The 14,903-nt window shown below is 33.4% G+C and overlaps 2 protein-coding genes and 1 long non-coding RNA gene across 4 annotated transcripts in view; 2 read left to right on the top strand and 1 right to left on the bottom strand.

Moving 5' to 3' along the window:
• Positions 1-3,459, bottom strand: part of LOC104700488 (pentatricopeptide repeat-containing protein At2g30100, chloroplastic) — a 10,476-nt gene extending 7,017 nt beyond the window's left edge. Inside the window, exons 1-2 of one of the 2 annotated variants that reach the window (XM_019227500.1) lie at positions 527-1,470; positions 12-380 (exon numbers count right to left, since the gene is read on the bottom strand). In XM_019227500.1, coding sequence (XP_019083045.1) covers positions 12-380; positions 527-1,258 — 1,101 coding nt within the window. In that variant the 5' untranslated portion in view covers positions 1,259-1,470. Of the gene's footprint in view, positions 1-11; positions 381-526; positions 1,471-2,804 lie in introns of those variants that run through there. The other variant, XM_010416013.2, reaches the window with a different exon arrangement.
• LOC104700489 (probable N-acetyltransferase HLS1) lies at positions 7,036-9,499 on the top strand. Its single transcript, XM_010416014.2, has 3 exons — positions 7,036-7,436; positions 8,025-8,375; positions 8,684-9,499. The coding sequence occupies exons 1-3, from the start codon at positions 7,242-7,244 to the stop codon at positions 9,317-9,319; spliced, it is 1,182 nt and encodes a 393-aa protein (XP_010414316.1). The 5' UTR covers positions 7,036-7,241; the 3' UTR covers positions 9,320-9,499.
• LOC104700490 lies at positions 12,696-13,634 on the top strand. Its single transcript, XR_753585.2, has 2 exons — positions 12,696-12,989; positions 13,396-13,634. It is a non-coding gene; the product is annotated as an uncharacterized LOC104700490 (long non-coding RNA).

Below are 14,903 nucleotides of genomic sequence, written 5' to 3' on the forward strand. Positions count from 1 at the left end.
GCAAGTTTCATCTTCCAAAGCTGTTTCTCTGCTTCTGGTCCACGTCCTGCACATATGTACATAGCGAGGAGCCTCTCGTGAACCACCCCAACAATAGAATCGTCTTGCTGACCTTCCTCAACCGCCCAAGTGGCTAACTGCAATCCACGGGATAATGTTTCTGACTGGTACTTCTCAATGAGTACCCTATCGTGATCATCCATCTCAGCAACATAACCAGCCCGTGTAAAGCGTTTCAACTCGCGTAATGTTTTCCCAAGACTATTCAGCTCTTTCACAATAGCTGTCATCGCAATTAGATAGCTGTAAGCTTCTGGCTTTAGCCCTGAAACTCTTAACTCAACAACCAAATCAACTGCCTCCTTATACTCTCCATCAACCTGATATAAACAAAAGACATATCCACATTAACAATGCTAACCACAATAAAAACGATAAGTAACAAGAGGGTACCATCCATATCACATCTCTTTAATCTCAAATCCACCAAACTTGCAAAGAATATGTAAAAAGTTCAAAACTTTACCATCAGTTTCCAAGCAAGATACCCAACAGGTCCACCTTTTCTACCTTCAGAACCACCAACAACACTATAACCAAACCCATCTCTCCTCCTCAAAACCTCCTTAACAAACAAAACCGCACTTTCTTTCTTCCCCATCTCACAATACAAAGCAATCACCTTTTCCATCATACTAAAACCAGGTTTTAAACCAACACAATCCATCTCAATCAATAAGTCGAACACTTGGTCTGCACCACACTCATCCAGTATCAATTTCTTAACCCAACCACACATAATCGAAACCATCAGCTCCATCATCTCTTCATCAACTCTATCTTCCTTTTTCAACCATTCAAACACTTCTAAAGTACACCAAGAGTCTCTACCTTCTTGTGCGAAGTAGACAAGCATCAATTGCAACTCTCGTGAAGATAACCTATGATTCATCTCCTCGAGGATATCTGATGGCTCTCTAGTCATCCTCTCTAACTCCTCAATCGCTTCGAAAAAGCCTTCTCCTATTTCATCCTCTGCTTCTTCTTCTTCCTCGCTTGTGATGAACTGGTCTAGCTCCACGGAACGTGACAGTTTCAAGTCTCGAAATTTCCCAGCGGAGTAGTTTGATTTCAGATTGCAGCTGATTCGGGAACTGGGTTTTACGCCGTGGGTTTGATAAAGTCGTCGGAGATAAATCGGCGGCGAGAAGATTAGGTTTAGTTGGGTCAACGAAGCAAATCCACGAGCATAAGCCATAATAATCGAATTAAAAAGCTTTAGTTTTTTTTTTCTTGGAGAAAGCTTTAAAGTCAAAAACTTTGAAACTCAAAGGCTTTAAAGATTCTAATTTTAGTGATTTCTGGGAAAGAAGACACCATGAGAGTAGAAACTAAGATAATCCATGGAATTATCAATAAGGAACCTTACAAGTGAGGAAGACAATGAAAGGATAACAGACAAATGAAAAAAAAAAAAAAACTTAATTGATTTATTTAGTTAAATGAAGGGTTGAGATTTGAGTGGCTTATTTAATCCAACGGTGGAGATTTGAGTCCGCCGTTTCAACTAGAGGCTACGAAGCGCTTACGTGTCATGGCGAGTTCATCGTGCCGCTTCAGAGCTCCCAGCAGATGCTGAACCCAGTGAAGAGACGTTTCTACCCATGCATATAACTAAAAACGTTGTTGTTTATCGTTCGATTTTTATTTATTTCATAATTTAATTTTGGTTGGTTGCACAAAATAAAAATTAATTGGGTTGAAGTAATTTCTATATTATTTAGATTAAGATGCTAATTTCTCTGATTTGTGGATGTCTCCGTCAATTTGGCCACTCGGCTATATAAGAATAACAAAGGGTCAAAATGGAATTTTATTGAACAGCTACTATGTTGGCCAAGTTGAAGACTTGAAATATGGACAACTGGACAAAGGGGTTATATTTGACTTTATACAACGTTGTAAACGAGACAAATATATTTATGGGTCTATGTGNGCAAGTTTCATCTTCCAAAGCTGTTTCTCTGCTTCTGGTCCACGTCCTGCACATATGTACATAGCGAGGAGCCTCTCGTGAACCACCCCAACAATAGAATCGTCTTGCTGACCTTCCTCAACCGCCCAAGTGGCTAACTGCAATCCACGGGATAATGTTTCTGACTGGTACTTCTCAATGAGTACCCTATCGTGATCATCCATCTCAGCAACATAACCAGCCCGTGTAAAGCGTTTCAACTCGCGTAATGTTTTCCCAAGACTATTCAGCTCTTTCACAATAGCTGTCATCGCAATTAGATAGCTGTAAGCTTCTGGCTTTAGCCCTGAAACTCTTAACTCAACAACCAAATCAACTGCCTCCTTATACTCTCCATCAACCTGATATAAACAAAAGACATATCCACATTAACAATGCTAACCACAATAAAAACGATAAGTAACAAGAGGGTACCATCCATATCACATCTCTTTAATCTCAAATCCACCAAACTTGCAAAGAATATGTAAAAAGTTCAAAACTTTACCATCAGTTTCCAAGCAAGATACCCAACAGGTCCACCTTTTCTACCTTCAGAACCACCAACAACACTATAACCAAACCCATCTCTCCTCCTCAAAACCTCCTTAACAAACAAAACCGCACTTTCTTTCTTCCCCATCTCACAATACAAAGCAATCACCTTTTCCATCATACTAAAACCAGGTTTTAAACCAACACAATCCATCTCAATCAATAAGTCGAACACTTGGTCTGCACCACACTCATCCAGTATCAATTTCTTAACCCAACCACACATAATCGAAACCATCAGCTCCATCATCTCTTCATCAACTCTATCTTCCTTTTTCAACCATTCAAACACTTCTAAAGTACACCAAGAGTCTCTACCTTCTTGTGCGAAGTAGACAAGCATCAATTGCAACTCTCGTGAAGATAACCTATGATTCATCTCCTCGAGGATATCTGATGGCTCTCTAGTCATCCTCTCTAACTCCTCAATCGCTTCGAAAAAGCCTTCTCCTATTTCATCCTCTGCTTCTTCTTCTTCCTCGCTTGTGATGAACTGGTCTAGCTCCACGGAACGTGACAGTTTCAAGTCTCGAAATTTCCCAGCGGAGTAGTTTGATTTCAGATTGCAGCTGATTCGGGAACTGGGTTTTACGCCGTGGGTTTGATAAAGTCGTCGGAGATAAATCGGCGGCGAGAAGATTAGGTTTAGTTGGGTCAACGAAGCAAATCCACGAGCATAAGCCATAATAATCGAATTAAAAAGCTTTAGTTTTTTTTTTCTTGGAGAAAGCTTTAAAGTCAAAAACTTTGAAACTCAAAGGCTTTAAAGATTCTAATTTTAGTGATTTCTGGGAAAGAAGACACCATGAGAGTAGAAACTAAGATAATCCATGGAATTATCAATAAGGAACCTTACAAGTGAGGAAGACAATGAAAGGATAACAGACAAATGAAAAAAAAAAAAAAACTTAATTGATTTATTTAGTTAAATGAAGGGTTGAGATTTGAGTGGCTTATTTAATCCAACGGTGGAGATTTGAGTCCGCCGTTTCAACTAGAGGCTACGAAGCGCTTACGTGTCATGGCGAGTTCATCGTGCCGCTTCAGAGCTCCCAGCAGATGCTGAACCCAGTGAAGAGACGTTTCTACCCATGCATATAACTAAAAACGTTGTTGTTTATCGTTCGATTTTTATTTATTTCATAATTTAATTTTGGTTGGTTGCACAAAATAAAAATTAATTGGGTTGAAGTAATTTCTATATTATTTAGATTAAGATGCTAATTTCTCTGATTTGTGGATGTCTCCGTCAATTTGGCCACTCGGCTATATAAGAATAACAAAGGGTCAAAATGGAATTTTATTGAACAGCTACTATGTTGGCCAAGTTGAAGACTTGAAATATGGACAACTGGACAAAGGGGTTATATTTGACTTTATACAACGTTGTAAACGAGACAAATATATTTATGGGTCTATGTGGGTCTGGTATGGGCTTTGCTAATTTTTTTTTAAGGCCTTTAATAAGAACCGAACGAATAAAATATTTCTGAACAACTTACGTTTTTGACGTTTATATTTTATAATATAAGACCCCCATTTTGATGTGTTGTAAAATAGATACACGATTCAGATTTTGAGTATTAAAAATGGGTAAAGATAATACTTTATGTATTTTTTTTTTTTTTGCATCAAAGAAATCCCAAAATTGCTTACTGTAGTTTAATGAATTTGTCTCATTTTCATTTATTTAAATATTAAAAAAAATAAATGATTTGAACATAAAAAAAAAAACACTTTTTGAGATGTAACCTGTTTTTATTATGATTGTTACAAGACACACTAACAAAAACTAAACTTAATAATTGGAAGTCCAAAATTTTAGTTTTCATTTGATAAAGTTACCCGCTCGCATTAAATAAATCGCACATCTTGTGTAACAAATTTTGAAAAATGTAGCATTATTATAAAGTGTTCAAAAAAAACAAGCAATCTTGTTTTCGTTGCTATTTTATACCCGAATTTTACCAAAGGTTCTCATTGTACAAAAATACTCTAAAATATTAAAAGAGTTCTTAATTTCTGATGTACTAAAGATTCTTGAAAACTAACTTTAAATTTTTTTCTCAAAGCTAATTTTCATCAAAAATAATAAATAATAAATAAATAAAAATAATCTCAAAGCTTTCTTTAACTTGAAAGCCATTAATTCGTCGTAATCTGTCCTTTGTGTCTTTTCATAAATCCGAGGATATTATTCTCCAATAAACTTGTGCTCCATGTCAATTGTCCAGTCTGTTGTGGTTGTGGACCATCACTCCTAAAAACGCAACAACGTTACGAAATACATTGCATAAAGATGAGAATATATAATCAAACAAATTAAAAAAGAAAATTGCTAATCTTTATTGAGTTACGTATTCGTTTTGGCTTTGGTTAGTTTAAGTTAGCGAACATATGATTCGTTCTCGACTCCTTCTCTCCACTCCCAAAACATCTCCCAATCATATTGTTATATTACTTCGCTTTTGGTCTGCCAACCTTTTATTTTAGTTTGGTAACAATAAAAGACGTAAACTGATACATATTTTCTGAATGTAATAACGTTGACATGCATTGAATTGACCAAAAACATTTGGCAATATGACTGCTATCAACACGTACGTGGGATGAGCTATGTCGATCCATAAAGCTTGCACATTAATTATTATCAAACCAACGCGTCCATAATCAACGGATATAACGATTCACAAATAAACAATGTATATGGAAACATAATTAAGAAACAACAATGAGTGGAAGTGGATACAGTCAAAATGTAAAAATTTCGACATGGAGTGTACTAATACCTACAAAAACTTTAAATGAATAAATATACATAAGTATGTATATATTCTGATGATTAAACCACATATAGCTAACTTAGAAATGCTAATCAATCGATCAACCAAAAGATAACTTCCACAATTTTCATTTGGTCTGGCTCAGCAAACATTGGTGGCTGTCTGGCTGATGAACTCGACAAAGATTGCTTTCTTTTATATGAAGGAGGAATTTTAGACTATCATTTCTAAATTATCAGAATGTTTACTACAACATGATTTCCTTCATTATTGTTTTGGACCAAACTTTCGGATTTATTTTATTTTTGCTGTGGAGGTTGTAAATTGTAAAAAAACAATATCAAAATAGAAGGCAGAACTACGTACCAACATAATAATGCATACAAAAATAAAAAGAGAATTGTAAAGGGGCGACAAATGATGAACGAGTGTTCACTTCTCTAGTTGTCGTTATTAGGGACCAAACATAGTCACTTATATTAATCTAAAACTAATCATCCTTTTTAAATATTGTATCTCACTAAAACTTCAATATCTAACAATGGGCCATCTAGACATTTGAACATTCTGATGGTTAAAACTATTTGAACATTCTGATTTAGACTAAAACGGTAAGTATTAGCCAAAATTCTCCACAATTTTTCAATCGGTCAAGACGTCTAACTGATGTTTTATGGTTATTTTTTCTTTGTCTTACACGAATTAGCTCAAATGAAAAAAAAAATACTAAAAACTATATTCAAAATTTATATTAAAAGACAATAAAATAATAATTTCTGATGAATTGGTTAGGAAAACTATTAGCGCCTAACAAAGATTTAGAAAATTTTATTTTCAAAAATGTGAAATTTGTGTAAAAAGATATAAAGAGTTAGGGTTAATCCACTCATTGTCAATTGATTGTGAGTTGGAAATTCATAATAAATCCTTAATTTAACATGGTATCAGAACCTACATGGCCCGTTAATTATTCCAGCTCAGATAAAAGCTCAACCATCTATTAATTGATGGCCAAAAAAAAACTCAATTCTATCGAGATAGCTAAAAAAAAAACATTATCTCGAGAGGGCATGATGGATTATCAAAATTAATAGTTAGAAAAATCATTATCTTGAAAAAAGCATGTGAAAAAAATATAAAATATTAAATTCAATTCACTCATTGCCAATTAATTTTGAATTGGAACCTCGTAACAAAATTAATTTACTAAAACTAATAGCTGGACATGTCTACAACGACTGTAGTCAAATATAAAACGCTTTTAGAAGGTACATTCATAAACGTGGAACAATTACTATCGTATTAAACAATTAAGTCAAAGTTTGCGGATTACTTACCTAAGTTAGAAGGCAGGTCCGCATAAGATAGGGTTTGCCTAAAGTAGTAGCTAGTAGTGTATTGGTTTTACGGATGGTATTTCGTATTTAAAATTTAATTATCCAATAAATAAAATTGTTTACAAAATAATAAATTTATTTTCAATTTTCTTAAATCTTCTTTTAGTCTACAAAATTTATTTTAGATTTCACATAAACTATTTTCCTGGAGTCAATGAAATTGTCAAGTTTTGGTAAACTTTAATGAACTTTACAACTAATATATATACAAAACAATATTAATGAAATGTCTATATTTTTAGTCATCCGGACATTTTATTAACTTCTATATATCTTTGTTCAAAAAAAAAGAAAAAAAAAATATTAACTTCTATATATAAGATTCCACATTAATGTCATTTGATTCTTCTCCTTGTATGAATTGTTTTTTTTTTTTTTTTGAACAAACTCCTTGTATGAATTGTTATCCCTCTTAATTTTCATTTCAACATTTTTCCTCCTTTTATTTCATTTCGATATAGAGGGAGAGAAGGAAAGAGAACGAGAGAGAGAATGGTGGGGCACTGGGAAGAAGAAGTTGATGGGGAGGTGGTGATCAGATGCTACGATGATCGTAGGGACATAATTCAAATGGATCGTGTGGAGAAGAGTTGTGAGATTGGTCACGACGACCAAACTCTTCTCTCCACAGACAGTTTAGGCGATCCGATATGCAGGATCAGAAACAGTCTTCTCTTCACTATGCTGGTTAATTTCTCTCTCTCTCTTGTTATTATTATTCTCTTAACTAAAGACTATTCTTTATTTTAAGATAAAAATCAAACCAGAGGATGAGATGGTTCTCTATTTCAAAAGCCTAAAATTTGTTGAAGAAAAAAAAAGAAGACAAATTTGAACTACAGTAATATAATTTCACATGTAATATTTATATTTTCCCTCGGTTTTTAAAGAGTGTTGTTATGAAATAAGCTTTTTACTTAAATGTTGTTTTAATTTTCGTATTTTCTTAGATTATTTTGATAGATTTATTTATATCAAATATAGAGATGGAATAATTAAGATGTATATTGAGCATGTAAATATATATTAATGGAAATGTTAAAACATCATTTAAAAAATCATAGGTAACAGAACTACTTTATTTAAAACACATGGTTCTATATTAGCCAAACTACTCTAGGGTTTCTTAAACCTTTTTTCTTGGTATGAACGTTAAGGTTTTGTTAATCCTTGAAATGGTTAATTTATTTATGTAAAGTATGTGAAGTGGAGTACTATTAATTGGATCGATATAAATAACGTTTATTAAATTAATGTACCTTAATTAATTAATAGGTGGCAGAAGTTGGGAACAAGGTGGTGGGTTCCATACAAGGCTCAGTAAAGCCAGTGGAGTTTCATGATAAGTCAGTGAGAGTGGGTTACGTTCTTGGTCTCAGAGTTGTGCCTCAGTACCGACGCCGTGGCATTGGCTCGATTCTGGTGAGAAAGCTCGAGGAATGGTTCGGGTCTCATAATGCTGACTATGCTTACATGGCCACTCAAAAGGACAATGAAGCCTCTCTCGGTCTCTTCGTCGGAAAACTTGGCTATAACGTCTTCAGAAACCCCGCAATCCTGGTCAATCCCGTCAACCCTGGTGGCAGTTTAAAACTGCCGTCCGACATCGGAATAAGGATGCTAAAGGTGACTTTATACACATACATTGCGTAATGTTTTTTATATTTAATCCAACCATATCATGAGAAAGTTCAAATGAAGTTCGTATAATTTAATTAGACGTTTTAGTTCGGTTTATATCTTGAATTTCATTCAATATTTAGAATATATAAGATTTTTACCAAATATATATATATATATATATATATATCTCGTATATCTAGCGTGAAAATTAAAACCATCATATATAAAATCAGTAATAAGAAATCTACAAAATACATTTATTATATGGTCGTTAAAAAATCAACATTAACAAAAAAAAAATGAAGTGACAGGTGAAAGAAGCCGAGTCGTTGTACCGGACACACGTGGCAGCGACGACGGAGTTTTTCCCGGACGACATAGACAGCATCTTGCGGAACAGGTTAAGTGTCGGGACATGGGTGGCTTACTACAAGAATGACAACATCGGAAGCTGGGCAATGCTTAGTGTTTGGGATAGTAGCAAAGTCTTCAACCTTAGGATCAAGAAATCTCGTTTGAGCTATTTGCTTCTCACTAAAGCTTCCAAGGTTTTTGGTACATTCTTGTCGTTATTTGGAATAAGGTCGTTGCCTGATCTGTTTACTCCATTTGGGTTCTATTTCCTTTACGGGGTTCACGCGGAAGGTCCGTTAAGTGGGAAACTCGTTAGGGCTTTGTGTGAGCACGTTCATAACATGGCTGCGTCAGATGATGCTGGCGCACGTAAAGTCGTGGTGGTGGAGGTTGATGGAGGAAGCAACGGCGAGGATGATGATTCTTTGGGTAGGTGTATTCCACATTGGAAAATGCTTTCATGTGACGATGATATGTGGTGTATCAAGCCGTTGAAATGCGAGGAGGAGATGAATGGTTTGAGTGAGTTTAGCAAAATGTGCTTCAGATTGAAACCTCGGTCTTCGCTCTTTGTGGATCCAAGAGATGTTTAGCTTAGCTAGCTAGCTAATTATCATGGCATGTTTTATCCGAATGATAATTAAAGTTCCGAATCGAATATCAAAATATGCGAATATCATTTTGCTTTCTCCTAAGAATAATGACTAGCTATATATGAAATTATGTCTTCGCTTGATAGTTTTATTGATTTTAAACCTAAGTGTAAGTCTACATTAAAGAGATTGTATGATTGTATCGTCAAATGATGTCTAAACGCTTATATGTAAACCGCCAAAGGCCCAACCGTCAAACCCGACAAAATCAACGTACAGTCATCTATCAACAAAGAACAATCGAACCATCGACTCACAAAACGTTAAGGCAATCAATATATGAATCCAAGACATGTTGTGGGGTTTGGATTTTCATTTTTGCTTAGTATGACATATCAAGAGAAATGAACCCTACATATAGTTATATAATTTATGAGTTTTTGTTTTATTTCTAGATCTATTGTATGATAATTGTTTTCCATTTAAAATCTAGAAAGATTTCCTCAAGTAGGTGCCACCATTTTGTTGTCCTTAGCATTCTTCCAATCTTGTTTGAGCTATAAATTGGTTAAAGAATAGTCTTTTTTCCATATGATTTTGTTTAAAATGATATTTCACAAGAATCAGAGTGTAATCTTGTATTTGTAACCTACATTTTTCTCAATATTGTATGGACTTAAGACGAAGTATTAGTAGAGATTGGTGGTGCCGGTGATGTGGTCCTTTTTATGTTCCCTTTTTATTAGGTTTAAGACCAAATTTTTATTGATGGACCGTCCTCTATCTTAAAGATAGGTATAACTCATTTCCTGATACGTTTAATTACTCCATGTGATGTTCATATGGTTCGCTCAAATTTATATACATTTACATTTTTTTTCATACGTTTACACTTATGTGTATTTAGTCTTACTAAATTAAGTGGATGAAATTATCGTTGAAGTTTTTGTTTTCCTTCTTTGTTTTCTTTTAATGCCAATATGCAGTGGTATTTAAAACATGTTCACAGCCTATATATGTTTATTTTATTTTTCCTTTGTTTCATATAAATTATATTTTCCAATTTGTATGTGTATTTTTTTTTTATAATATTACCCCTCAACATTAGCATAAATATCATGAATATATGGTATGTAGGTCCTCAAATTATTAAATATTTGGTGTATGTATTCAATCGCTTCAATTTTCATTTTGTTAGCAACGCAATAAAATATGCATGACGACAAATATCAAAAGTACTCAAAAGTATCATACTAATTATAACGAAATAATGACTTTATTAGAGCTGAAATAAAACAAACAAATGTTGTTGACACATAATTCATAGACTGAATTCAGTGAGATGCAGATTGAAATTGAATTTAGTGTCGTGATATTCCTAAATCTAACATGGATGTGATTAATATATCTCAGTAAGTGTCTAGTCTCCTTTTAGAATTTAGACCCTAGAGTTGACAAAATTCATAACAAAAATTACAAAATATATCGATTACATTGTAATTAGTGATCTTTACAACTTACATACAGGTGAATATAGATAAATTTTACATAACAGATGCAGAGTGAATATTGGATAAAATAAAGTTGCAAATATTAAACTACATGTTGTATTTATTTTTTTTATCTAAATAGGTGAAATCTGGATTGGTTTTTTGGTTTACAATTTAGACCTAATTCTATATTATATAGATATTGATAATGTACTTCACAATTTAGGAATATGTCAAGTTCATTGGTTAGCCATCTAATGAAACTTCTTAATTCTTTTTTGGTCTTGATAACAAATCTAATGAAATTCTGATCAAACCAATAGACATGCATGTATATATAGTTTTTGTGTGGATATTAAATAGAATCACGCAATCGTACAGTTTTGTTTGTGTGAGGGGCTTCAAATCAGTAATCATAATCTGAAAACCTTAGAAAGATAAAACAGCTCACAGTTAGGTGTTGATGTCCTGTTGTCGAACAAGGAAGGTGAGTGTACTTTATATGCCCCCATCTTTCTGCATAAGTCGAACCAATTATTGGTTCTTTTTTCTCATTTGATTTTATTATTTAAATAGTTTTGGGCTTATTAAATTAATTAATTAAGTACCGTCTTTGCATACCTTTAATAAAAATAAGTATATGGTTATAATTTGTGACACAATAGCTAGAGAATGTGGTGAATTGCAGTGTGGTTTCATCGTACTGAAGATTTTCACAATTTCCGAATTATTAATTCACTTGTGATATTATATGGGATGAAATTATATTCAACGTGTAGATGTTTCTTAATGTAGAGTAACTTTTTCGATTTTATTATATTAACTCGAACTGCGGATCAAGCCTACGAATATATATTTTGTTTTTATGTAAATATTCACTACTTCTAAAAATCAAATTTCCAATTAAAAAAGGAAATATATATATCCTCTCTTTATTTATTCTCAAATTAAGTTAAACAATCGAATGCAAATTATAAGAAAATAACAGAAAAGGAAATGTTGGAAAGAAAATAATAATAATTTTCTTGCCTACTACTATGCATAGTAGCAAACCCATCCTTGTTACTACTATACACCACCGTTGCATGAACCTTTTTTTGAAGACGGCTTCGAGAAACAACTAAAAAGCTTCGAGAAAAAAACCATCTTTCTTGAAATCTGAAAACGATATTCCGTGTAATGGACTTCTTATTAAGGATCTCTACGAGCAATGTAGACTACTTACCCACAAGATACAGTCTAGGGAAGTTTGTTTTTGTATGAAATGTATTGAGGAGAGGTCACCGAGATCGAGTAAAGTTATTCGAACGGTCGACACTCGACATGACTAACCAAAATTGTAGAAATCATGAAGATTATGATTACTAAAGAATTAAAAGAAATTCAAAAAACCTTAGGAAGTTTACCATATAATTTATATTTATCTTAGATTAAGAAACTTAGGTTGATCATGTTTTTACCTAAGTTTTGGATCCCTCTTAAACTTTTTATTAGCAAGCATACTGTAATTCATAATTTTTAATAGTAATCTCGACTATTTGATTATTTTGATGTTTCGGTCTATCACGTCAATTTTTCAATAAAATATTGTATGTACTTTAAAGTGTGCCATGTGACATAATTTTTAGACTTAATAATTACCATATGGGGGAAGTATGGAACATATAAATAAAATATACTGGAAAGTCAGGTCATATACAATCTAGTAAATACTAAATATATAAGGTAACTGAGTAAAAGTAAAATTCAATGAATATAATTCTTATAATCAAATATTATATTCTAAAATAATACATGAGACTAAGAACTTCTCCAACGGGAAGTTTTAAAAGAAGAAAAAAAAAATAAATCAGAAGAAATAAGAAAAAAATTAAGAGGACCTTTTATTTTATTTAGTACACTGGAATTGATAATAAGAGACTGTACGTGTCTGTCGCTTATTTGTTGGGCTATCTTTCTTCTTCCTCCTCCGACAAGGACTAGCGTCTTCTCCAACTCATCGTCTACACAGCTAATCATACGAAGTCCCAATTTCACGTGGCGTGTTCGTTGCTGAATCTCTGATTCCTCAGAGGTGGTTCCAATATTGAATTTTTACGAATCACTTCTACCAATTGGAGTACAAGCCAGGACCTCTAGACGATTTTGTAATGCAATCGTTTCGGAACAAATTGGTCCAGGTGAGTTGTAAATTGGATTTTTTTGGTTTCTTCATCAGTTCTGATCGGTTTAACATTTAGTCTAATGTTATTTGGTCATGTTCCAAGTATGTGTGATAGGAAGTCGGGTCGGGTTTTATTATTGAGCTAAACTGATCTGTTGCCTCTTCTTTTGTTTGATTTGATTTGCTCGACTGAACATATTTCGCTTAGATCGACAAATTCATGTTTGATATCCTTCATGTTTCATCTCACTTATCATAATCCTATAGCTGATTTNATTTAGTCTTTTTTTTTTTTTTTTTTTTTTTTGCTAAGCTTTGGTAATATGTGATTGAGGTTAACCTAAATTGTCTATGTTCATCTGATCCAGGAGCTGGTTTTTAAGTTACTGATCCTCTAGATTCGTGTTGCTCTTGCTCTGTAGCTGTCTTCAGGTTGAATATGATCTGAGGATAATTGGTTATCGTCAGCTCTTAGATGTATTCTGGTCTAGTCATGACTACTGCTAGAAGGATCGGCTCTAGGAAGAAGTATAGTAGTGATGCTGTAAGAGATGAAAGACTTGGAAAAAGAACTAGATGATATGTGGCAGCGGATAGCGAGGATTAAAATTAATTAAATGCAATATTTTTCCATTTTTATAAAATCTTAAATGTTTAAACATCTATACTACTTCTATTCTATTTAAATTTTCTAAATTTCAATAACTATATTTTCAAAAATAAGTGACTCAAAATTATATCCTACCATTAGAAAAGATAAATTTAATCAGGAGATCAAATGTTCTTATTTATAAAACAGTATACAATATATTCATAAAAAATTCAAATAGTAGATAAGAGTCTCAAAATTAGAACTCACCATTGAGCTTGTCCTAAGAGCAAGTCCAATGGTAGTATATATTTTTGAGGCTCTTATATTGTTTTTTAACAATATATTATGTACTTTTTATAAAATAAGAACTTTTAGGCTCCTAGTTAAAATTATTTCTTCTAATGGTAGAACTCTAATTGGGGTTCTTATTTTTTAAAATAAAAAAATTTAAGTAGAATATAATTAGTATAAATGTTTATTTTATAAAATGGGAAATTATTGTATTTCATAAATTTTTAAAAATAGAAAACTTACCTATTTTTAAAGAGATTTGACTTTATTAATTTCCTTCAGAGCGAGTCCATTTGTCTTTGCATTTTAGATGCCTCAATCAATTCCCGGTTTGACCTCAGAGATGTTTCTATGCAGTTTACTAGGGCAGCTGTATGTACTTTCATCATCCTATCCAGCCGGTCTTCTCCATAGCCGCCGAAGATACGAACAAACGCCTGTAATTCCTTGACGTCGGTGACTGACTCTGCAAAATACCCTCCAATTGGTCTAGTGCTTTTGAAGTATTTGTGCCTCGGAGAAAAGAGGATTCCTGCACCAGACACATCCTTGATGATATTGTCCATGTACGAGTTGCACACAACTTCAACTACAGATCCAGTGTTTTGCTGTGGTTCAGCAGCTTTTTCAAATGTGTGCAAAGACGAAACAGGCCCTGAAAAGGCTTCAGTGAGTAAAATTTCTCTGGTGCCTTGGGTTAGGTCCATGCTAACGTGCTGTTCTGCCAAGTGAACTATGCTCATATGCCGCCTAATAAGAGATTCCAAAACAGAAGGCCGCTGAAGATCGTTATCGATTTGCAGTGCAGTAAGAAATCTTCTCTTGAAGTTCCCAAGAATGCATTCTCTCATGTACTGCAAGTATTTAATCGGCGGGATAAAGTCAAAAAGCCTAAAAAAGCTTAACAAGACCAGACGATGAGAGAAATTTCATGGGATCTTTCCATAAGATATTCTTCTAATTCACGAGATATAAAAGAAACATGCAACCTTTCCATATCAGATTCTGCTTCATGTCCCATGCTAAATACAACTAACTATACGGTTT

This window comes from Camelina sativa, chromosome 7 (genome assembly GCF_000633955.1).
Source record: "Camelina sativa cultivar DH55 chromosome 7, Cs, whole genome shotgun sequence".
Classification (NCBI taxonomy): Eukaryota; Viridiplantae; Streptophyta; class Magnoliopsida; order Brassicales; family Brassicaceae; genus Camelina; species Camelina sativa.